This window comes from Scylla paramamosain, chromosome 28 (genome assembly GCF_035594125.1).
Source record: "Scylla paramamosain isolate STU-SP2022 chromosome 28, ASM3559412v1, whole genome shotgun sequence".
NCBI classification, from domain to species: Eukaryota; Metazoa; Arthropoda; class Malacostraca; order Decapoda; family Portunidae; genus Scylla; species Scylla paramamosain.
The window spans coordinates 7,752,440-7,776,902 of record NC_087178.1 but is presented as its reverse complement, the minus strand read 5'-3'; the positions used below and the strand labels follow the sequence as shown (position 1 = coordinate 7,776,902).

At 40.3% G+C, this 24,463-nt stretch overlaps 1 protein-coding gene across 2 annotated transcripts; it reads left to right on the top strand.

The window, feature by feature from the left end:
- The first annotated feature begins 2,594 nt into the window (after positions 1–2,594).
- Positions 2,595–14,005, top strand: LOC135114848 (lysosome membrane protein 2-like). Of its 2 annotated transcripts, none has more exons than XM_064030989.1 (11): positions 2,595–2,756; positions 7,732–7,823; positions 8,148–8,305; positions 9,126–9,267; positions 9,498–9,704; positions 10,012–10,280; positions 10,816–10,937; positions 11,404–11,522; positions 12,152–12,277; positions 12,547–12,609; positions 13,288–14,005. In XM_064030989.1, the coding sequence occupies exons 1-11, from the start codon at positions 2,735–2,737 to the stop codon at positions 13,528–13,530; spliced, it is 1,563 nt and encodes a 520-aa protein (XP_063887059.1). In that variant the 5' UTR covers positions 2,595–2,734; the 3' UTR covers positions 13,531–14,005. The 2 variants fall into 2 exon arrangements, with proteins under 2 accessions (XP_063887059.1, XP_063887060.1); XM_064030990.1 differs by lacking the exon at positions 2,595–2,756 and adding an exon at positions 2,829–2,850.
- The last annotated feature ends 10,458 nt before the right edge of the window (positions 14,006–24,463 follow it).

Below are 24,463 nucleotides of genomic sequence, written 5' to 3'. Positions count from 1 at the left end.
TGTGATTAATTTTTTGTTCCTTATTTCAACTTTCTTCAGTTGAGTAAAATGTTAAACTAATTTATCTCTCCTTTTTATTGTTCTTGTTGTTTTTATCTTTATTTTTCTACTTCAATTTGAAATTGGCAAGTTGAAAATGAGGTCGGAAAATATCGACTGTCCCGCCAATTGGTGTCATCCAGTGTCGGCGGGGTGGGTGTGACCAGCACTGTTTGAAGTAAAAGCTGGAGAGTCTGGAAAGGCAGTCTTGGTCTGCAGGTCACAAGCATGGTGCGTGAAGGCAGGAGGCACTCATGGGCACTGCCAAGTGGTGAGTACCTGGGCAGTGGTGAGGCCAAGGTATTTTCGGTGGCTTCTGATGTGTTTTGAATTATTCTGGCCTTCACGTTTATTGTTCATCAGTGCACTTTGTGACTTCCTTCTCTCAGAACGTCCGAATTCCCATACTTCCAAATGATCGTGGTGGATGCGGCGGTTATCTCAACGCATACTGATTAGTGGCGGAAGTGAAGGTCAAATTCGTTCAAAACATGAAAAAAGGCTATCTCGCAAATACTCTGGTTTCATCAATTAAAACATTTCTGTGTAATTGTAAGAAAAAAATAAATAAATAAGTAAAAATTAATAATAATAATTAATAATAAATCCCCAGTTTTTCCTCCATCCTGCCATGACTGTCAGCGAGGGCAATGGTGTAATGCTGACCTGCCTCTCGTTAGTTCCTCTCACGTCTCCCTCAGTGACATTTTACTTCATTGCTCCATTCGTTCTAAGAGTGATGATATTTAACACGCCCCCATCCCCCTTCTCTCTCTCTCTCTCTCTCTCTCTCTCTCTCTCTCTCTCTCTCTCTCTCTCTCTCTCTCTCTCTCTCTCTCTCTCTCTCTCTCAAAACTGAGCGTCACCTGAAAGAGTCCGTCGTGTAGTTGAGTAACCGTGTGTGTGTGTGTGTGTGTGTGTGTGCAGCATCAGCGGTGACGGCGTGAGACATGCGCAGAGGCAGAACGGAGTAAGGGGCGTGACGGACGAAGGGTGAAGGAGGAAGGGGCCGGGGAGACGCGTAACAGACGCTAAGGGATGATGGGGTGTAACGGGGATGCACCACGTGATGGGTCACCAGGAGATACATCACATGGAATAACATGAAGGTAGTACACAGTACAGGGACTCTGCAATGATTTGGGAATGAGTTGCGCTGGAGGATTGTACCCTCTAACACTTCACTGTCTCATCTCAGCAAATTTTATTTGGCTCTAGTGTGGAGTTCTCAGCCTTTTTAATCTATGTACCTCTTGGAGTCTTTCAGTGTTAGTGACGTACCTTACTCTGAATGCAGCAGAATACAGTCAGAACATAACATGTATCCAGGAATTCATCAGTAGGTAATAACAATTGTGTCCACGAATTTATCGGTTTGATGAAAAAATAAAAAAATAAATAAATAAATAAAATAAATAAAATAAATAAACAAAAAATAAATATAAAAAAATAATATATCTATCAGCATATAAAGTCTTATTAAATGTATCCGTGGAATTCATCAGTACTGTACATAATGATAAATTACTTTTAAGCACCCTTTGGGGTATGCGTACCCCAGGTTGGGAACCCCTGCTCTATTGGTGCAAATGAATCTGTGATCAAATGTTTAATTCAGAACATGGTGAGAGTAAAAAGAATAGATGTGTGAGCAGTCTATAATAAGAAAGAAAAACAAGATGTTGAGGAAGGTGCTGTAAAGAGGTGCTGTTAAAGGGAATCGGACGCGTGTGTATGCAGGTTCAAATTCTTTCCTCATCCTTACGTAACTAGAGAGAGAGAGAGAGAGGAGGAAGGACGAGCCTTTCTTGCCAATACCCGAAGAAGAAGAAGAAGAGAGAGAGAGAGAGAGAGAGAGAGAGAGAGAGAGAGAGAGAGAGAGAGAGAGAGAGAGAGAGAGAGAGAGAGAGAGAAAGTCATACACCATCGCGTCCCGTACCGTTCGCACTAATTATCATAAGTGGATTTAGGAAAGTTTCTTTGTTCATAGTTTACGACGCAAATACTTCTCCTCAAGGTTGCTACAGAACTAAAAAATTACGGACTCATCATATATTTCAAGACTACGCCTGCTGATTCACGCACGAATAGGCATTACAAAGCCACGTATAATCAATAGCAATGACTGACCTTTCCTGTCCCTCTTCACTTTAGTCATGACAAGCTATCACAGTGACTAGTGTTATTAGATGTGTCAGGAGTTATAATATTGACAGATGACGAGGAGTTAATAAGAGGAAAAGTGTTCCAAGGGAAAGTCAAGGAAAAACTGACGGGAAATGAATGATAAGAAAATACAGACTATTAACTAGCGCCTCGCTGTATGCTGTAGATGACAATTCGTCCCGTTACCTGCATCTACCTGAAATTTAATTAAGAAGAAAATACACCTGTATATGCATCTCTTTACCTAAATAAATATTATAAATGTGGGTATAACTTCAGAGATTCAAGGAACAGGTTGTAACTTGCCGCCGAACGAGAAGCAGATGAGTGTTGCCTAAAACGCTGAAGCCAAAGTCGGTGAAGTGAGCGGGAGGGAGCGAGACACAGCTGGCCCAGAGTGAGTCGCCAGTCTGGGGTAACAAAGTGGGGTTCCTCCCACCTCAGTTTATGGCGATGACTCGGACGGGGAGGATGTGTATAGAAGTTCTCCGTAGCCTGTGATAGTTAAGCAATAAGGAAAGCCTTCAAGATGCACAGATCATGTTGCTTAGGTAATACGTGGTGACAGCTTCTCTCGCGTGGTGTGTGGCTGGGAGAAGCGAGTGTGCCTGATGTGAAATCCATGGAAAGAAATCTTGTGTCACGGTGTGTAGCAGGTAAGGCGGGTCACTGTGGCCTGCCTTGTGCTTTGTGTGTCAGTGTGTTCTAGTGCGGTGCTACCTGTCCTCCCCATCAATAGTTAAGTGAATGTAACCGTGCGCGCGTCACGGTGATTCTGCGAGCGGTAATAACAACTCTGCCTGTCTCACTTGTGACCTCTACATTACCTATATATCATCTGGATGTTTTTTGTGTGCTGCTTGTTGGCTTGAGCATGCTTACTTGGGTCTGACCTGGGTACCACGTGTATAGTGCGTCAGATCATTTGGCGCAACTGCCACTGCAAATTACCAAGAGGATTTTTGCATTTGGTGAACTGCGTGTCCGTTTTATAGTTCAGTGCTACATGCAGTGAATCACCACGCAGACATTTAGCAAGAGTGGCCTATAGGTGGAAATTTGCGTCTCGAAAGTACAAAATGAACGTAAAATCGATATTCTCTAAAGATTTATCACCGCCAGCGTCCATTTTGACAGAGAATTGTGTCAGCCAGCCTCCGTTCATAACCCGTGTGTGGTGGCGAGGTATTATTATCCGGCAGTACGAGCAAGAGGTCAATCCTTTCACTGTCAGTAAAAACAAGTCGCGTGTGGTTGTGGTAAAATCTATAGCCCTGCCCCGCTCTGCTTCACGGATTGGGTAGATAGTTAAGTCTCGCTCTTACATGGCTAGAGATACGCCCATATCCTGTAGGTTCCTCCTCGCAAGCTTTAATCTCATCCTACCACTTAAATACTTATCTCTTAAGTACTTCCTATACCTTAAGTACATAAATACTTGTCTTCGGTACTTCCTATAACTTAAGTACTTAAATACTTGTCTCTTAAGTACTACCCATACCCTAATTACTTACCCTTTAGCACTTAGCCCGGAATACTAACCCTATAGCTTCCTCTAAGACCTCTGGAGCTTTTATTCATTAAAAGACATTCAGACACCTCTTCCTGTACATCGCACGAAAGACAACATACAATCAGCTTTCATTACAATGCAGTGGGTGATGACAGGATGTAGGTAGCATGATTGTGGTGGTATATTTAGAGATTACACATGCTGTGCTTTATTCAGATGACTTGTTTGCTTGTTTGTGACTGCAGGAAAGGGTAGGGATGTAGAAGGGCGTGTTTGGAATACAATGTCTGTATGCGCAAGAAAATATATCTCAAAGTGGTTAGTAATTAATGAAAGAGTACAAAAAATGATGTTTCATAGTGGTTAGTAATTAAGGGAAGAGGTAATTAAGGAGAGGTTAAGTATGTAGAAGGGCGTGTCTTAGAAGGGCGTGTCTTCTGTAAAATTATGGATATGGATGGCTAGCATGGAAAAATATGTTAATAAATCATAACTAGAGGAATTATCAATACCTAATTTCTTATTACCATGATGTACTATACTCAAAGTAATAGTTCTCATGGTTTCACTGCAATATGCAGCAATTCACTGCACTAAAAGTAATGCATAGAATCTTTATAAGCATTTACAAGAAAGAAGAGGATAAAAAGAACAGATTTTGCAATTTCTAGGCAGTGTAGTACTTAGAGGTGGCTATAGAACAAGGGGAGATGTCTCACAGTGAATAGCAGTTGAGGAAAAACGTGTCAGATAGCTATGAAAGGCCTAACTTTAGATCACTGAACAATGTGCATTAACTAAAAGTAATGTAGATATGTTATGTGGTGACTACAGCCTTTACCAATTACCTTGCATGGGCTATTTTACTTTATACTTCTCAGTCAAATAGTGAGTCTGGTTTACAATAGAGATTATCATAAGATGTTTTATTTGGTTCTTGAGCAGTAGTAGATGACTGGAATTGACTCATTAATCAAGGGAATGGCATCTCAGTGGACCTTTTTATTTTGATCTTTTTGTTGCCCTAGACCAGTGCCCCCTGTTACAAAAGAAAGTATTCAGTGCAACCAGTACAAAGTTCTAAGAGAGTAGACAAATTAATGGGTAGGGATAATAGGTGGACACAGGTGTGTAGTCTGTATCATATAGGAACTGTCATGTGTAGGCCTGCTGGACATTAACAGCTTTCCTTATGCTCACAGTAAAGAACATATGGGAAGTAAGAGGTGGAAATGTATGTGTATTCTAAAACTGCTGGTCCCATTCCCAGCCTGTCGTATCAAACTCTGGAACTCCTCACTTGTTTCTGTATTTCCTCCTTCATAACTTGAACTCTGTCAAGAGGGAAGTTTGAAAATATCCTACACATTTGGATGATCCTTTTGACCTTTTGGAAATGGCACTCTCAGTGGGCTTTTCTTCACTCTTTTTGTTATCCTTGGCCATTGCCCCTCTTACTTGAAAAAAAAAAACAATATATGCATTTACATGAGTATCAGCTTGATAATAGGACAATATGTGTTTGTTCCATAGGTGTGGAAAGAGAGCAGGCAGGCTTGTGTGATCAAAGATGGATGAACACGAAATATAAGTGATGTCCTTCCATGTACTTGAATGCTTGTTGATGAGACTTTCTGTAGTGAAAGACATAAACTGATTTTCTCTCTCTCTCTCTCTCTCTCTCTCTCTCTCTCTCTCTCTCTCTCTCTCTCTCTCTCTCTCTCTCTCTCTCTCTCTCTCTCTCTCTCTCTCTCTCTCTCTCTCTCTCTCTCTCTCTCTCTCTCTCTCTCTCTCTCTCTCTCTCTCTCTCTCTCTCTCTCTTCATTTTGGGAGAATGAGAAGGGCTGCCCTTTTTTTTTGTATTGGTATTGTGTTCATCATTGAATTGATAGATTTTTTTTCTATTTTTAGACAAACTGCAAATAATATGTCCTTCAAGATAGTCTTGTTGGCTGAGTTTATCATGTTTTGTCATGTAACTCTCTTTGTGTTAGATGTGATGCTCATACACAAAGAACTGCAAAGTCAAGCATGTCAAACAGTCAGTGAGACTCACCAATAAATTTTACAAATTTGCTGTTGATCTATTTAAAAGCCATTGCCTGCCTCCATTAATATCTGCTAGATGCAACAGTCATTGAAGACACCAGTACATTTCACAGGCTTACTATTAATCTGATTAGAAGCTACTCCTATTTTCCATTCTTTTCTGTTATAGGCAACAAGTATTTCCCTCCTCCAGTGTGTTTACTGAGGCAGCACTCTTGTTCTGGCAATGCGCTCCACTTGTTCACCACCTTGAGTGTAAATGTGTGTTTTTTGCTTGTCTTGAACGCTCTCACATTTGTTTCTTGTTACAAGAAGTAAAAGTCATGATTTTTCTTATATAAAAACAACAAAAAGATTTCATGTAGTTAACTATTGTATTTTAACAGCAAGAACTCTCTCTCTCTCTCTCTCTCTCTCTCTCTCTCTCTCTCTCTCTCTCTCTCTCTCTCTCTCTCTCTCTCTCTCTCTCTCTCTCTCTCTCTCTCTCTCTCTCTCTCTCTCTCTCTCTCTCTCTCTCTCTCTCTCTCTCTCTCTCTCTCTCTCTCTCTCTCTCTCTCTCTCTAATCTAGCACTACATCCTCAGCTCATTAACTCTATTCATTTCACTTGTAATAATCTTTTCTAACAGGTTTTGCAATTTTACAGATCACCTGAATCCCACTTTCATTTTCACTACCTCCTGTTACTATGAACTTTTGCACATAAACTTGCAGCCATCCAGTCTTGAGATGATTTTTTACTTCTCTTTGATCTTTGACATATAATTTTGTATACTGTGCCTGTTTCACAACCATATATTACTGGTATAAGTAGATAATAGTATTCTGTTAGGGTCTCTTAAATACTGCCTACTTGATCAGGGTGTCTGTCACCATATTATATTGTCAAATAGTAGTTTTTCTTTTGGTTACTTTTCAAAGTGTCCTCGATCATTTGTTATCTCAGTCACCCTGTAACCTTTACCACATGTCTTTTTTTCACCTGAAGTAGTTTTTCTTATTTGTTTTTGGTATTATGGAGCTTTTGTTATTGGGTTTTCTTATTGTGCTCTCGTATACTTTTCCTTTCAGTTACATTTTGAAGCGTTCCCAATTTCTTGTTATCTAAAGCACCCTGTAACCTTCACCATGTCTTTTTCACTTAAGAATTTCAGAATGAAGCTGTTTTTGTTGTATGCAATTTGTGTTATTTGTTTTAATTATTATGCTCCAAATAGTTTTCCTTTTTGTTACTTTTTTTAAGTGTTATTTTGAGCACCCTATAACTTTTTACCACATGTCTTTTTCATTTCAAGATTTCAGAATGGAGCATTTTTTTGTTATTTGTAATAGAGGCTGGGCAGGAGCTGTAAGAAGCTGAAAACATCACTTTTCTAAATTGCCCCTTACAAAAACTCATACTAAACAGTAAGTCTAGAGACATCTTGATACTCCACTCTTGAAGCAACCCATTCAGTATGGTTTGATAATGTAGAAGACCAAACCATAGGTGAGAAATGGTATTGGGTAGAGTGGAGGGTTAGGTCAGCAAGTGAAGTTGAAATTAAGTGGCCTTGATCATAGTACATAGTGAAAGTTCATTGACTAGAGTACTTGTATATGCTTTACTTGAAATTCTTCCTCTTTTTTTTTTGCTTATGTGTGTTTGTGTGTGTGTGTGTGTGTGTGTGTGTGTGTGTGTGTGTGTGTGTGTGTGTGTGTGTGTGTGTGTGTGTGTGTAAGAGTCCAGTTTCTAGTTGCTAAAACTGGAACTCTCAAGTTGATGAAAAAAAAGAAAAAAAAAACTTGACTGGCAAACCTTAATAGAGAGAGTGTGTGTGTGTGACATGATAATGTTTGTGTGTGGAGTGTTTGAGGCTGAAATGATAAAAGAAACAGGAAAACAAGGAGCCTTTTTTTTTTTTTTTTTCCATTTTTATCAGCCTGTATCCACCAGTTTATTTGACATGTTTCTTTTTTTTTCAGTGTTCCTTGGTGTGGTAGGGGTGCTGCTTATTGCATTTGGAGTGTTAATTACTGTGATGTTTGACCCTATGGTTAACTCCTTAATTTTCAAGGTTTGTATCATTCTTAGTTCCTTAAGAAAAGAAAGATATGAATTTTTTAATTACATTTAAGAAAACCACATAAGGGAACCTGCAAGAATCCAACAGGCTTGCATGTGGCAGTCCCTGTATAAAACATCTACCTATGTACCTCTCTCCATAAGTTTATCTAGTTTTTTTTTAAAGTTTAACAACTTAACATTAACAACCTGATTTCTTAGTTTATCTACTTATTGATCATTGATATCGTCTGATCTTCATTTAGTAATAAGAGAATTACATCAGAATTACATGCCACCTATTATTTATTTTTTATTTGGATCTTTTGTTTTGCAGGAACTTGTTATTCGCAATAATACTGATGTCTACAAAAACTGGAAGGACCCTCCAATCGTGCCTCACTTGAAAATATACTTCTTTAACATCACCAATAAGGAGGAGTTTTTGGAGGGGAGCAAACCAGTGTTCCAGGAGGTGGGCCCATACTGCTACAGGTGAGGCTCAGATTGCCTTTGATGTGTCATACCTTAACTTTGGAGTGTTGTGATCAGAAGTACAGTCAGCTCCAGAATAGGTGAGACAGGCTTCTTACCTATACTTCTCACATGTCAACTCAGAGTAATTAGTAGGTAGATAAAGAAAAGGCTTTGAAAATTATCATGTGACCTAATGAGCATCTGTTCTAGTCCTCTAATGTGGTTCACTTCATTGTCAGGGGTTCAGATTTTGGTCTGAGTGCCTCTCATGGCTAAATAATTCATCCTGCCTTCACATGAGTTTCTTTTTCTATGATAAAAACATAAGCTGTCAGGCCTTCATGTGGTAGACCTTGTATGACGTGATGCTTGATTGGTGGTACTACAGAATGGAAATATTGAGACACTGACCTGAAGACGGGATGAATTGGTCATGAAATGTTGTTGCTGGGGACTGAACCCTGGCATTACACTTAAGGAAAGGAGAGTCCAACACATTATCACTCAGGCCATGAGTGATCACTAAGGTTTGAGGGATTTTTGGTCAGCCACTGTCACTGCAGTCATTATATTGCACTGTTCTGGTGTCAAGTGATATGCAGGTAAACAAAAGTAGTACAGTGACTTCATCTGAAGACCATTACGGTTAAAGTTTGTTTTTTTGTGTGTGGTTTTATGTCAGGGTAGTGAAATATATATTGATCTGATTTAAGGAACTGACAAGCTTAAGTTTTATCATATCATCAACTAATATGTGGCAATTTATGTGTAATGTGTAATGTGTATGAAGTCAGAGTTACCTGAAAGCAAGCCATTTAATTCCTCGTATTTTTTTCAGAGAACACTGGAGGAAAATAAATATATCATTTCATGACAATGGCACTGTTTCTTATGAGACCCAAAAGTTTTATTTCTTTGAGAGAAGTGCTTCTGTTGGATCAGAGGATGATCTCATCACTACCCTCAACATCCCAATGATGGTATGTTAGAGAGTGCTTACCTGACACTTTCACTAAGGATAATTATTACTGTAAGATTGAATTTTAGAAGTTTGAATAACTTGACAGCTTATAAATCAATTAAACATTTAAGATTGAAGAACCAAAATGAAGCTGTGTGTAAGAGTCTTGGGATTAGTAATATGTGGCAAGCTCTTTTGCAGTGATTGTATTCATCTGCTTCCTTATAAAAGTTCATCAACATTTTTCAGACTGCTGTGTCTCAATGGAGATTTGCAGCAAGGCTTGCTAAGCTGGCACTCTCATCCATGCTGGAGGTGTTGGGCACCAAGCCATTTGTGACAAAAACTGTCGGGCAGCTAATGTGGGGCTATGACGACCCGCTGCTTAAGATTGCCAAGGACATCATTCCCCCTGATAAGCGTTTGCCACATGAACAGTTTGGGTTTTTCATTGAGGTAAGTGCAGCCCTTTGTATTGTAGCCTTGTGATTATTTTCTTATAAATGTAAGCAAGTTTGTGTTAATGTAGCTCTGTTCTTTAATAGTATTTCCATAAGTTTACTAATTCCCTATATATATTTCATCATTCAGTATACATACTGAACATACCTTTGATATTGTTTAAGAAGGATATCTGTCTTAAATAACTTGCAGTTTTATCTTGAATAATGTGATGAGTGATAGAAACAGTCTCAGTGATTAAAGTGGATGAATTTTAAAGCACCAGGAGTGTAGACTTTTATAATGTGTGTTTGTATTTCAGAAAAACGGATCAACTGATGGATTACTGAACGTGTACACTGGAAGAGACGACATGACCAAGTACATGACAATCAGTACCTTCGACTACAAGTGGGAGTTGCATTATTGGAATACTGATGAGTGTAACAAAGTTCAAGGCACTGATGGCTCTTCCTTCCCTCCTGGTGTGAAGAAAGACTCAGTCCTTTACATGTTCAATGAAAACTTGTGTCGCTCAATTCCACTCACATATTGGCATGACGTGATGGACTTTGGTCTTGAGGGGATGAGGTAAAGATACTCATTGTTGTAGAATTAGCTTTATAATTGTGGGATATTCACTGTGTGACATTTGTACTGTCATATGCTTGAAGGCACTGACAAGGTACTCTTGGAAAAACTCTTGCTCAGTATAAGAAATGCATTAAACAAAACAAAAAAAAAAAAAAAAAAATAGATAAACTATTTTGACAGCATAGAAAAGTGTTAATCTTCAGGTAAAAAAAAAATGACACAAAGAAAACACACACACACACACACACACACACACACACACACACACACACACACACACACACACACACACACACACACACACACACACACACACACACACACACACACACACACACACACACACACACACACACACACACACACAGTTTTGCACTTTAATCACTCAGGCATATACCATATTAGAGTTTTATCAATAGTAGTGTCAGCTGTTTGTAGTATAACCATGGCATATTTCTATTCTGCTCAGGCTGTATGAACCAGTAAATCCCTTCACTGAATGCTTGACATGATGCATCTGGTGTACTTGCAGGTTCTCTCCTCCATCTGATATCTTTGCCAATGTGTCTGTCAAGCCTGAGAATGAGTGTTACTGTGCCGGTGGCCCTCCTTGCATTGGTGGTGGTGTGTTCAATATCAGTTCATGTAAATTTGGTAAGTATGGAAGGAAAATCTGAGCTGATATTAATTTTATCCACTGTGCTAGAAATGAAAGAGATTTGTCCATTTATCTCTGTCTTTTCAGTTCATTGAAACCTAATTAGCATGTTGCTGTGTGGAATGTGAAGCTGTGAAATATGCAGATGAATGTTGACGTTAATTTTCCCAAGATGTCTAATGATATTCCTATAATGCTTTGATTTGAAATATGGAAGTGAGATTATTAATGAACATGATGTGACAAAGATGATGGTGACGATGAGGAGGAGACGGAGGAGAATTATTGTCATGCTACATTTGTTAATTTGCTTACTGTATGAATTGTCTTTTACTTTTAGATTTACACTACATAAAAGACCATGAAATATGTCTGTTTTTTTTTGTGGAAATCTAGTTACTGTGCAAGTCAAATGAATACATTTTTGGACATATCAGAAATCTGTAAATTTTCTGCTTCCAGGGTCCCCAACGCTGATCTCCTGGCCGCACTTTTATCAAGCGGATTCCAAATACCGAGACGCTGTCATTGGCATGAATCCTGATCCTGAGAAGCATGCCATGTACATTGATGTTGCTCCTGTAAGTTGAGAACCCTCAGCACAATTTTATATGTGGGGATTAGCTAAAAGATTAAAACCTACTTGAGAAAGAGGCATCAGTAAAAGTAAAGGAGAACAGCTCTAGAAATGCTTATCCAAAAGAAAAGCATATGATTCTCCATGAAGTACTGCACCTAGAACTAGAATATGTTCAGATATGTGGCATCTGTTTGTAGGGATCCTTTTGTGAGGCAGTCAGGTGCTGCAATGTAGAGCCCTATCATTGGTAGCCCCTTGCATGTGTGCCTCCTTGCATAGCTCTCAGGAATAGATGTCTGATACAGATGGAGAGATGGAATAGTTTGTAGGTGCTTATAAATGATGAAATCCAATATAGTACACATATTGGCTATGATATAGATGAGAGACGGTATTTTCTGTTGATTTTTTGGATGTGCTTATTTATTTTATATTTGCATATTAATTTAATAAGCGATACAGTGTGCAGCTTACATTATTCTGTTGCTTATTTTCTTTTACATTTTATTCTTACTCTTTTTTATGTCATGTCTGTACCCATATATGGCCTGTGGCTGAAATAAAGATTACTATTATTATTATTATTACTATCTATTTATTTATACTTGTTACTTTTTTTTTAATTTTCAGCGCACCGGAACACCTTTGAGAGCACAGGCTCGGCTCCAGATCAACATTGCTGTCCCACATGTCCCAGAAGTGTATCCTGCGGCCAAGCTCAGAGAAATGATCTTCCCAGTTATATGGTTTGAAGATGTATGTATAAATGGATTACTCATATTGCCCTAAGTTTTATTGTGATATCTGTGCTATGGTTTTATCTCTTCCCAGTTATGTGGTTCGATGATGTGTTTATTGCTGTATTATTCATATTGCCCTCATTTTTATTGAGATACTATGGTTTCCTTTCTTGCCAGTTATATGGTTTGATGATGTATGTATAGCTGGATTACTCATATTCACCTAGGTTTTATTATGGTAATATGGTTTTGTCTCTGGAGACTAATACATGCTTTCCTCTTTAGGGTGTTACAGAGCTTCCTGGAGATCTATTGGATTTGCTGAGGCTTGGTGAAAATACACCACCGGTAAGGAATCTTTACTAGGTTGTTGAGCTGGGTTACTCTAAATTTTGTATCTGAATAGAAGTCTGTCAAGTACTGATACATACTACATTGCTTGATGAGGTATTCTCTTCATTACTTTATAGTCTTCCATTCTAAACATCATGAGGGAAGACCTTGCTGCTGATGGCTAGTATGCAACATTATTGTATTTGCATTATTTTCTTGCAACATTATTGTATTTGAAATCTGGGAATTAGGTGAAGATGTTTGATATATATACGCACAGAGCTCCACTTAATTTTTGGATGGCTGGGTGAGAGGTATTGTTTTCAGTTTCTGCCTATAACTTCATCCCTCTTCCTTTTAACTTCTAGCTCCATCCTCCTTCCTAAATTTTAACCCCCATCTCCATCTTCCTTCCTTTTAAATCCCGGCTCCATCTTCCTTTTAATTCCTAGCTCCATCTTCCTTCCTTTTAATTCTTAGCTGCATCCTCCTTCCTTTTAACCCCTAGCTTCATCCTCTTTCCTTTTAACTCTAAGTCTCTTGCTTCTTAACTATAAACTGTAAATGAGTGTACCCAAGACAAGGCACCCACACATTTTGTAGATAGATAGGTGAAAGAAATGATTAAAGGAATTCTTCCAGCATTTTTCACATATAATGTCATACATAATTTCTTGATCTCTCCTTTTTCAGGTGGCCAAAATGAGTATGCTTTTAGCAGCATTCACCATTGGATTCACAACTGTCCTGTTCGTGATGGTTATATTCTTTGCCACTCACTACAACTTGCCTGTTCCTTACTTCAACCCCAACTATATTCACAAGGATGGCAAAACAACAAAGATCAACAATGCACAACCTCAGGCACACAGACCAGAGTTGTCTGGTCATGTCAACACTATGGTGTCCAATAACCCAGAGAACGATGATGCCTGACATCACGGGACAGACTCACACTCAAGCACACACTCCTGGAGGAACAATCATCACTCAGTTGGTCACTTCCAAGAATCTCAAAGAGCCTCCCAGGGCAGCAGCCAGCCTCAGCCCAGAATGATGAGGTCCCTCTTTGGAGATGGAGCGTCCTACAACATTGCTGGACAAACCCTTCATCTCTCCTCATCCCAGAACCCACACTCACAAGTACAAGCTGCATCATATCGTGCACACAATTACATGGTTTATTCATAACTTCAGCATTATCAGCATGTATTAAAACAAAAATAGTTGATCCGTGACTGCTCTCAGGTGATGCTGCAAACTGTTGTAGGAGGAGAGTTTTGAACAGTATGATTTTATAATAATTTTGTAGTGCCTGTTTTTCAGAAGAACCAAGAACATATAATTTTTTTATTCATGTGTGTGCCTGTCTGTGTGTCTGTCCTGTTATTGTAATAGATGTATATTTTATATATATATATATATATATATATATATATATATATATATATATATATATATATATATATATATATATATATATATATATATATATATATATATATATATATATATATATATATATATATATATATATATATATATATATATATATATATATATATATATATATATATATATATATATATATATATATATATATATATATATATATGTATGTATGTATGTATATATCACAGTCTCTAGTTTAGTTCAAGTAAATACAAATATCAAATGTATTTAGAGAGATATTAATTCAAATTATATTAATCTTCAAGTGCTCAAGGTAATAGCATAGTACTTAAAATTTTAGCATTCATGAAATGCAAGTCAGGAAAGTTTGGCTTGTCTTACATATGTGTCAATGATTTGGCAAACTTTTATCATATTTAAGCTGAGTGACAATATCAGTGTTGTACTGTAAGGCGTAGCAAATTATGTGAGATGAGTGACCTTTCCAAATCTTTTGGGAATCCATATCATATGAACTTCTAGTTAGGCTGTGATACAACTTTTATATGATGTAGATATTTTTTTACACTGACAATAAAAAAGCGATTTGTTATTTAGAGTGTGAATACCAAATGAAAACCAAATTAGCTCATCACTTTGTGTGGCCCATTGGATATATTGCATGCTGCAGGTAAATCTGTTCAACCCTCTCACTGCAACACAACACAATTAGCAGCACTAGAAGCAATGCATGAAGTATTTATAAGCATCTACAAGAAAGTTAGCAGTGAAAATTAATACATTTTGCAATTTCTTTGCAGTTCAAAGATTGGATGTGGCTGTAGAACAAGTAAAGGTGTCTCAGTGATTGGTAAATAGGGAAAGGTGTACCAAGTGGCAGTCAGAGGGTTAAGCCATTGGACTGAAAGGTAGTAGTAGTGGTGGTGGTGGTGATGATAGTGGTGAGTGGGAGCTCACAGGAGTGTCTGAGGGCAGCCAAGATTCACGAAATAAAGAAGACAGTGACTAAGAAGACCCAGAAGTTTAAGAATGGTCTGCTTGTGATCCAGGGCAGCAGTAACGACCTGGAGAGGACTGGAGCAGAAGAAACAGTGAGGGAGGTGGTGGAGGCAGTGAAAACTGATGAAGACAAGAACCTGAGTGTGGCTGTGGTGGGAGTGATCAGGCAGCCAAGAGAAGGGGACCGGTATGAATGACTTAGAAGATGGACGAATTGCAAGATCCAGGAGGAAGTGCTGATAATGAAGCTGGACTGGCTGAGGGGCAAGGAAGGTAATGTCAGCTTCATTGACCTGGAAGCTACCCTGAGGGAGGGCATGGACTTCCTGCTGGATGAAGTTCACCTCAATGAAGTCAGCAATAAGAGGATGTGCAGGCAGCTGCGTGAGTGGATGCATGCAAGGTTCACTGTGTGCATGGACTCTGCCTGAATGAGGGATAGGAGTGCACCGGAGCAAGGAAGAGAAGACACCAGACAGGCAAGGTCATGTATGAAACTCGGTTGTATGAATGTGAGAGGATGGGGCAGTGGCAAATTTGAAGATGTATGCAGGGAATTGAATGAGTGGAGTTTGGACTTGGTAGGAGTAACTGAGACACACCTGAGAGATGTGGTGCGAATGGAAAAGAGTGAGTATGTGATGGTAGGAAAGGGACGCAGAAAACAGAAGTTAGGAGGAGGTGTAGCCTTGCTCCACAGAAAGACAAGGAGCCTGAAAGTAGAAGAGCTTGATGTAGGAGACAGTGCAAAGGGTGAGGACATGTTAGCTGCCCGACTGGAGCGTAGGATGAATGCGGTAGACCAGAGAGGGTAGTTGTAGTTGCAGTGTACATGACAGTGGAAGGTGAGAGAGCAGTTAGGGATAATAGCAGAAAGTACTGTATATTGAAGAAGATTGCAAGAGATCATGCTGGAGAGAGAGAGAGAGAGAGTGATTATTATGGGAGATATGAATGCACACATAGGTATTTTAGGTGAACAAATGAATAAGAATGGTGATATGCTCGATGAGTTTGTGAATGAGATGGACTTAAAAAAACCTGAATGAGACCCTGGCAGAAGGATGAGTGACTTGGTGTGCTAGGAACCAGGAGTCTGTGATTGACTTCATGCCAGTGAATGGGAGAATGCATGAGAATGTGGACTGCATGTGGATAGATGAGAATGGAATGATTGACATTGTCTCAGACCATAACATGCTGGTACTAGAATGTAAGTTGAATGGAAGAGATGGAATAAATGCCAAGGCTAAGAGGAGAAAGTGGAGACAGAGGGATGTAAGATAGGAGAATTTCCAAGTAGACAAGTGAGAGAAACTGGGAAGATGAAAATTTGAATGGTGTGGATGAAATGAATGATAGGTTTGTGGAGAATGTGAGAAATGCAGCAGCCAGCCAGATAGGCTATGTAAGAACAAGTACCAGGAAGCATGCATGTAAGCCATGGTGGAGTGACAAAATTAGGAATGCTAGAAAGGAAAGAGACTAAATAGGGTGTGTAGGCAATTGAGAAAGAGGAGGCATGAGAGTGAGGAGGCTGAGAGTGAGTACCAAAATGCATGGACAGCATATATGAGTCAGCAGCGAGTGACAAAGAAAAAGATAATAATGCTAAAGTTAAGTGTGCGAGAAGTGTGATTCAGTCCCTACGAGAGAAAGGTGTTGAAGGTGGCTGGGAATGATACAGATTCCTGAGGGGTGAGGGAATGCCTGACAGTGAAAATGTGGAGAGTCTGAGGGTGAATGAAGCAGTGGTGACAGATAGGGAAGAAATGAGAAGAGCAATAAATGAGTTCTGGGAAGAGATTGGAGGTATAAGTGAGATACATGATGTGAGAGAAGGATGTGTGATGAGTTGAATTAAAGAATCAGCAGGGAGGAAGTGGAGAAATGTGTGAATAGGCTGAAGAATGGGAAAGCAGCAGGGCCAGATGAAATACCTTATGAGATGTACAAAAATGGAGGGGAATTTGTGTTTTTTTTTTTTTATGTAGGAAGGACACTGGCCAAGGGCAACAAAAATCCAATAAAAAAATGCCCACTAAAATGCCAGTCCCATAAAAGGGTCAAAGCAGTAGTCAAAAATTGATGAGTAAGTGTCTTGAAACCTCCCTCTTGAAGGAATTCAAGTCATAGGAAGGTGGAAATACAAAAGCAGGCAGGGGATTCCAGAGTTTACCAGAGAAAGGGATGAATGATTGAGAATACTTGCTAACTCTTGCATTAGAGAGGTGGACAGAATAGGGGTGAGAGAAAGAAGAAAGTCTTGTGCAGTGAGGCTGCGGGAGGAGGGGAGTCATACAGTTAGCAAGATTTAGCATGAAAATAGTGGTAGAAGACAGCTAGATATGCAACATTGCGGCGGAGAGAGAGAGAGGCTGAAGACAGTCAGTTAGAGGAGAGGAGTTAATGAGATAAAATGCTTTTGATTCCACCCTGTCTAGAAGAGCAGTGTGAATGGAACCCCCCAGACATGTGAAGCATACTCCATACATGGACGGATAAGGCCCTTGTACAGAGTTAGCAGTTGGGGGGGTGAGAAAAACTGGCAGAGACGTCTCATAATGCCTAATTTCATAGAAGCTGTTTTAGCTAGAGATGAGATGTGAAGTTTCCAGTTCAGATTATAAGTAAAGGACAGACCAAGGATGTTCAGTGTAGAAGAAGGGGACAGTTGAGTGTCATTGAAGAAGAGGGGATAGTTGTCTGGAAGGTTGTGTCAAGTTGATAGATGGAGGAATTGAGTTTTTGAGGCATTGAACAATACCAAGTTTGCTCTGCCCCAATCAGAAATTTTGAAAGATCAGAAGTCAAGCGTTCTGTGGCTTCCCTGTGTGAAATGTTTAACTCCTGAAGGGTTGGACATCTATGAAAAGACGTGGAAAAGTGCAGGGTGGTATCATCAGCATAGGAGTGGATAGGACAAGAAGTTTGGTTTAGAAGATCATTAATGAATAATAAGAAGAGAGTGGGTGACAGGACAGAACCCTGAGGAACACCACTGTTAATAGATTTAGGAGAAGAACAGTGACCATCTACCACAGCAGCAAAAGAATGGTCAGAAAGAAAACTTGAGATGAAGTTACAGAGAGAAGGATAGAAGTCATAGGAGGATAGTTTAGAAATCAAAGCTTTGTGCCAGACTCTATCAAAAGCTTTTGATATGTCTAAGACAACAGCAAAAGTTTCATCAAAACCTCTGAAAGAGGATGACCAAGACTCAGTAAGGAAAGCCAGAAGATCACCAGTCCTTAACGAAACCCATACTGGCTATCAGATAGAAGGTTGTGAAGTGATAGATGTTTAAGGATCTTCCTGTTGAGGATAGATTCAAAAACTTTAGATAGGCAGGAAATTAAAGCAATAGGATGGTAATTTGAGAGATTAGAACAGTCAGCCTTTTTAGGAACAGGCTTAATGTAGGCAAACTTCCAGCAAGAAGGAAAGGTAGATGTTGACAGACAGAGCTGAAAGAGTTTGACCAAGCAAGGTGCAAGCATGGAGGCACAGTTTCGGAGAACAATAGGAGGGACCCCATCAGGTCCATAAGCCTTCCGAGGGTTTAGGCCAGCGAGGGCATGGAAAATATCATTGCGAAGAATTTTAATAGGTAGCATGAAGTAGTCAGAGGGTGGAGGAGAGGGAGGAACAAGCCCAGAATCGTCCAAGGTAGGGTTTTTAGCAAAGGTTTGAGCGAAGAGTTCAGCTTTAGAAATAGATGTGAAAGCAGTGGTGCCATCTGGTTGAAATAAAAGAGGGAAAGAAGAAGAAGCAAAGTTATTGGAAATATTTTTGGCTAGACGCCAGAAGTCACGAGGGGAGTTAGATCTTGAAAGGTTTTGACACTTTCTATTAATGAAGGAGTTTTTGGCTAGTTGGAGAACAGACTTGGCATGGTTCTGGGCAGAAATATAAGGTGCATGAGATTCTGGTGATGGAAGGCTTAAGTACCTTTTGTGGGCCACCTCTCCATCATGTATAGCACGAGAACAAGCTGTGTTAAACCAAGGTTTAGAAGGTTTAGGACGAGAAAAAGAGTGAGGAATGTACGCCTCCATTCCAGACACTATCACCTCTGTTATGCGCTCAGCACACAAAGATGGGTCTCTGACATGGAAGCAGTAGTCATTCCAAGGAAAATCAGCAAAATACCTCCTCAGGTCACCCCAACTAGCAGAGGCAAAACGCCAGAGGCACCTTCACTTAGCGGGATCCTGAGGAGGGATTGGAGCAATAGGACAAGATACAGATATGAGATTGTGATCGGAGGAGCCCAAAGGAGAAGAAAGGGTGACAGCATAAGCAGAAGGATTAGAGGTCAGGAAAAGGTCAAGAATGTTGGGTGTATCTCCAAGGCGGTCAGGAATACGAGTAGGGTGTTGCACCAATTGCTCTAGGTTGTGGAGGATAGCAAAGTTGAAGGCTAGTTCACCAGGATGGTCAGTGAAGGGAGAGAAAAGCCAAAGCTGGTGGTGAACATTGAAGTCTTCAAGAATGGAGATCTCTGCAAAAGGGAAGAGGGTCAGAATGTGCTCCACTTTGGAAGTTAAGTAGTCAAAGAATTTCTTATAGTTGGAAGAGTTAGGTGAAAGGAATACAGCACAGATAAATTTAGTTTGAGAGTGACTCTGTAGTCATAGCTAGATGGTGGAAAACTTGGAAGATTCAAGAGAATGGGCACGAGAACAGGTTAAGTCATTGCACACATAAATGCAGCATCCAGCTTTGGATCGAAAATGAGGATAGAGAAAGTAGGAGGTAACAGAAAAGGGGCTACTGTCAGTTGCCTCAGACACCTGAGTTTCAGTGAGAAAAAGAAGATGAGGTTTAGAAGAGGAGAGGTGGTGTTCTACAGATTGAAAATTAGATCTTAGACCATGAATGTTGCAGAAGTTAAAGGAGAAAAAGTTGAGGGAGGTGTCAAGACACTTAGGGATTGATAGAATGACTGACTAGGTGAGGGAGGAGGAGAGAGTGCTGAGAATGTGAAATGAATGCAGGTTGACTGCTGCATAAGGGAGGATACAAGAATAAAAATGAGTTGAAAAATTACAAGCCAATTGCATGAGTGAACACAGTAGGTAAAGTTTTCAGTGCAGTGTTGAATGAGAGATTGTGTAAGTGGATTGAAAAAGCTGGAGTGTTAGGTGAGGAAGAGAATGAATTTCGTGTAGACAAAAGAGCAGAAATGAATGAAATTATTGAAAGAAAGAAGAAGGATGGTAGTAAATTGTACTTAGGTTTTCTAGACATAAAGAAAGCTTATGATAGAGTGAATAGAAAAAGGCTAGGTAGAGTCTTAGAAAAGATTGGGTTAAGTGCAACGATAGTTAACATAGTGCAAAGTATGTATGTGGACACAAGAGCTAGATACAGACTAGGAAATATAGAAACTGATTGGGTAAAGAGTGAGAGAGGAGTTAGGCAAGGCTGTATTTTGTCACCGACCCTTTTTAGCTTGTATATAGAGGAGTTAGCAGCCAGAATGAGAAGAATGAATATGGGAGTAAGTGTGGGAAACGATAAGATATGTGTGCTTTTTTATGCAGTGGTTATGAGTGAGTCAGTAGATGAGCTTCAAAGTTTGTTTGATGTTGTAGATGGGTATGGAAGGGACTTTGGTGTGAGATTTAGCAGTAAGAAAAGCAAGGTCATGATTATGAATAGGTCAGAAGATGAGAGAAATTCAGTGTGGAGACTGGGAGGAAATGTGTTGCAACAGACAGATGAATACAAGTATCTGGGAATGTGGATGAGTCTGAATGGCTGTGTGAAGGCAAAGAATGAAAAGATAAGCTTGGTGAATCAGTGGGTGGGTCATCTAGGAAGTGCAGCAAGGATGAGAGCAAGTAAATATGACGTGCTACGAGAAGTTTGTAAGAGTGTGGCTGTTCTTAGCGTTATGTATGGTATGGATGTGATTGTGTGGAATAAAAATGAATTAGAAAAGATAGAAATAAGACAGAATAGAGTAGCAAGGATGGAACTTAATGCACCAAGGTATGCAGCAATAGAGGCCTTGAGAGGGGACATGGGTTGGAGTACTTTTAGAGAGAGACATGCAAAAGCAACCTTGAGGTACAAAGCTAGATTAGAGTGAATGGATGATGCGAGACTAGTGAGAAAGGTGTTTCTGTGGAATGTTAGGAGTAGCAGGTGGGGGAAGAAGTGTGTTAAGATGGTAGTAAAGAGTGGTTTGGAAAGTAGTTGGGTTTTTCACCGATTTGAGGGGAGGCATGTTGAGAGTGGAGTATGATGGTCAGAAATGGGGAGGGTTTAGAATGGGATGTAAGAAAGTGGAAAAAAATGAGATAGAGTGGTGAAGTATGTGGGATTGAGTGAATGGAAGAATAAGATGGAACATAAAAGTACTTTGGAGTGGTATAGAGAAAAAAGGCCCCAATGTATGAAAAGTGGTATGAGGGAAGACTGGGCGGTGTTCTTCTTTTCCGAGCGAGGGCGCAGTGTATGATGTGAACGCAAGGAATTACAGATGGTGTGAGTCCCGCAGCAAAGTGTGCCAGATGTGTGACATGGGAGAGGATGAGACGGTGGAGCACGCAGTGCTGGAGTGTGTGAAGTATGCCAGAGACAGGAATGAGATGATGCAAGTGGTGCTTAGGGAAATTGGACATGCTAGAGTGGAGAAGACAGGAAGGGCATTAATGGATGGTATTGCTGCTGGGACTGTGTGGACTGTGACTGTGTTGAAGGAGGAGGCAGTAGACACCTGCCGAAACGATAATTACTCCCAGTGAGGTCTAAAGCACTGTTCAGGGGGTGCTGTGAACTTATCATTAAACCCAGCTGTGACCTCACTGAACGTTTCCCTTTGTGTCTCACAACACAAGGGGGTAGTCACAGCCTGCCCTCTAAAGACAACTCTCTTCCTCCACACAAAACTACAAGCTCCTAATAACACACACACCCTTCACTCAAAAATTTTTAAAATCATGGCGACTCCTACACCAGCCTCGGAGTCCCCATCTGGGGAGGGGACCATAAATGTCCCCAGGTCGGACTGCCTTTCCGTCGACGACCCTAAGTGTCTTGACACCCCCCTCAACTTTTTCTTCATTAACTTCTGCAACATTCGCGGTCTAAGATCTAATTTTCAATCTGTAGAACACCACCTCTCCTCTTCTAAACCTCATCTTCTTTTCCTCACTGAAACTCAGGTGTCTGAGGCAACTGACAGTAGCCCCTTTTCTGTTCCCTCCTACTTTCTCTATCCTCATTTTCGATCCAAAGCTGGATGCTGCGTTTATGTGCGCAATGACTTAACCTGCTCTCGTGCCCACGCTCTTGAATCTTCCGAGTTTTCCACCATCTGGCTATGACTACAGAGTCATTCTCATACTAAATTTATCTGTGCTGTATACCTCTCTCCTAACTCCTCTGACTATAAGAAATTCTTTGACTACTTAACTTCCAAAGTGGAGCACATTCTGACCCTCTTCCCTTTTGCAGAGATCTCCATTCTTGGAGACTTCAATGTTCACCACCAGCTTTGGCTTTCCTCTCCCTTCACTGACCATCCTGGTGAACTAGCCTACAACTTTGCTATCCTCCATGACCTAGAGAAATTGGTGCAACACCCTACTCGTATTCCTGACCGTCTTGGAGATACGCCCAACATTCTTGACCTTTTCCTGACCTCTAATCCTTCTGCTTATGCTGTCACCCTTTCTTCTCCGTTGGGCTCCTCTGATCACAATCTCATATCTTTATCTTGTCCTATCACTCCAATCCCTCCTCAGGATCCCCCTAAGCGAAGGTGCCTCTGGCGTTTTGCCTCTGCTAGTTTTGCCTCTGCTAGTCTTTGTGTGCTGAGCGCATAACAGAGGTGATAGTGTCTGGCATGGAGGTGTACATTCCTCACTCTTTTTCTCGTCCTAAACCTTCTAAACCTTGGTTTAACACAGCTTGTTCTCATGCTATACATGATAGAGAGGTGGCCCACAAAAGGTACTTAAGCCTTCCTTCACCAGAATCTCATGCACTTTATATTTCTGCCCGGAACTATGCCAAGTCTGTTCTCCAACTAGCCAAAAACTCCTTCATTAACAGAAAATGTCAAAACCTTTCAAGATCTAACTCCCCTCGTGATTTCTGGCATCTAGCCAAAAATATCTCCAATAACTTTGCTTCTTCTTCTTTCCCTCCTCTACTTCAACCAGATGGCACCACTGCTATCACATCTATTTCTAAAGCTGAACTCTTTGCTCAAACCTTTGCTAAAAACCCTACCTTGGACGATTCTGGGCATGTTCCTTCCTCTCCTCCACCCTCTGACTACTTCATGCCACGTATTAAAATTCTTCGTAATGATGTTTTCCATGCCCTCGCTGGCCTAAACCCTCGGAAGGCTTATGGACCTGATGGGGTCCCTCCTATTGTTCTCCGAAACTGTGCCTCCGTGCTTGCACCTTGCCAAGTCAAACTCTTTCAGCTCTGTCTGTCAACATCTACCTTTCCTTCTTGCTGGAAGTTTGCCTACATTCAACCTGTTCCTAAAAAGGGTGACCGCTCTAATCCCTCAAACTACCGTCCTATTGCTTTAATTTCCTGCTTATCTAAAGTTTTTGAATCTATCCTCAACAGGAAGATTCTTAAACATCTATCACTTCACAACCTTCTATCTGATCGCCAGTATGGGTTCCGTCAAGGCTGCTCTACTGGTGATCTTCTGGCTTTCCTTACTGAGTCTTGGTTATCCTCTTTTAGAGACTTTGGTGAAACTTTTGCTGTTGCCTTGGACATATCAAAAGCCTTTGATAGAGTCTGGCACAAAGCTTTGATTTCCAAACTATCCTCCTACGGTTTCTATCCTTCTCTCTGTAACTTCATCTCAAGTTTCCTTTCTGACCGTTCTATTGCTGCTGTGGTAGACGGTCACTGTTCTTCTCCTAAATCTATTAACAGTGGTGTTCCTCAGGGTTCTGTCCTGTCACCCACTCTCTTCTTATTATTCATTAATGATCTTCTAAACCAAACTTCTTGTCCTATCCACTCCTATGCTGATGATACCACCCTGCACTTTTCCACGTCTTTTCATAGACGTCCAACCCTTCAGGAGGTAAACATATCACGCAGGGAAGCCACAGAACGCCTGACTTCTGATCTTTCTAAAATTTCTGATTGGGGCAGAGCAAACTTGGTATTGTTCAATGCCTCAAAAACTCAATTCCTCCATCTATCAACTTGACACAATCTTCCAGACAACTATCCCCTCTTCTTCAATGACACTCAACTGTCCCCCTCTTCTACACTGAACATCCTCGGTCTGTCCTTTACTTATAATCTGAACTGGAAACTTCACATCTCATCTCTAGCTAAAACAGCTTCTATGAAGTTAGGTGTTCTGAGACGTCTCCGCCAGTTTTTCTCACCCCCCCAGCTGCTAACTCTGTACAAGGGCCTTATCCGTCCATGTATGGAGTATGCTTCACATGTC

What these genes read in the sequence shown, in the direction of transcription:
- LOC135114848 (XM_064030989.1), top strand. Translation starts at nt 2,735, where the DNA reads ATGCACAGATCATGTTGCTTAG. An exon ending in GCACAGATCATGTTGCTTAG is followed by an intron (nt 2,757 to 7,731) that starts GTAATACGTGGT and finishes TTTTTTTTTCAG; the next exon opens with TGTTCCTTGGTGTGGTAGGG. An exon ending in CCCTCAACATCCCAATGATG is followed by an intron (nt 9,268 to 9,497) that starts GTATGTTAGAGA and finishes AACATTTTTCAG; the next exon opens with ACTGCTGTGTCTCAATGGAG.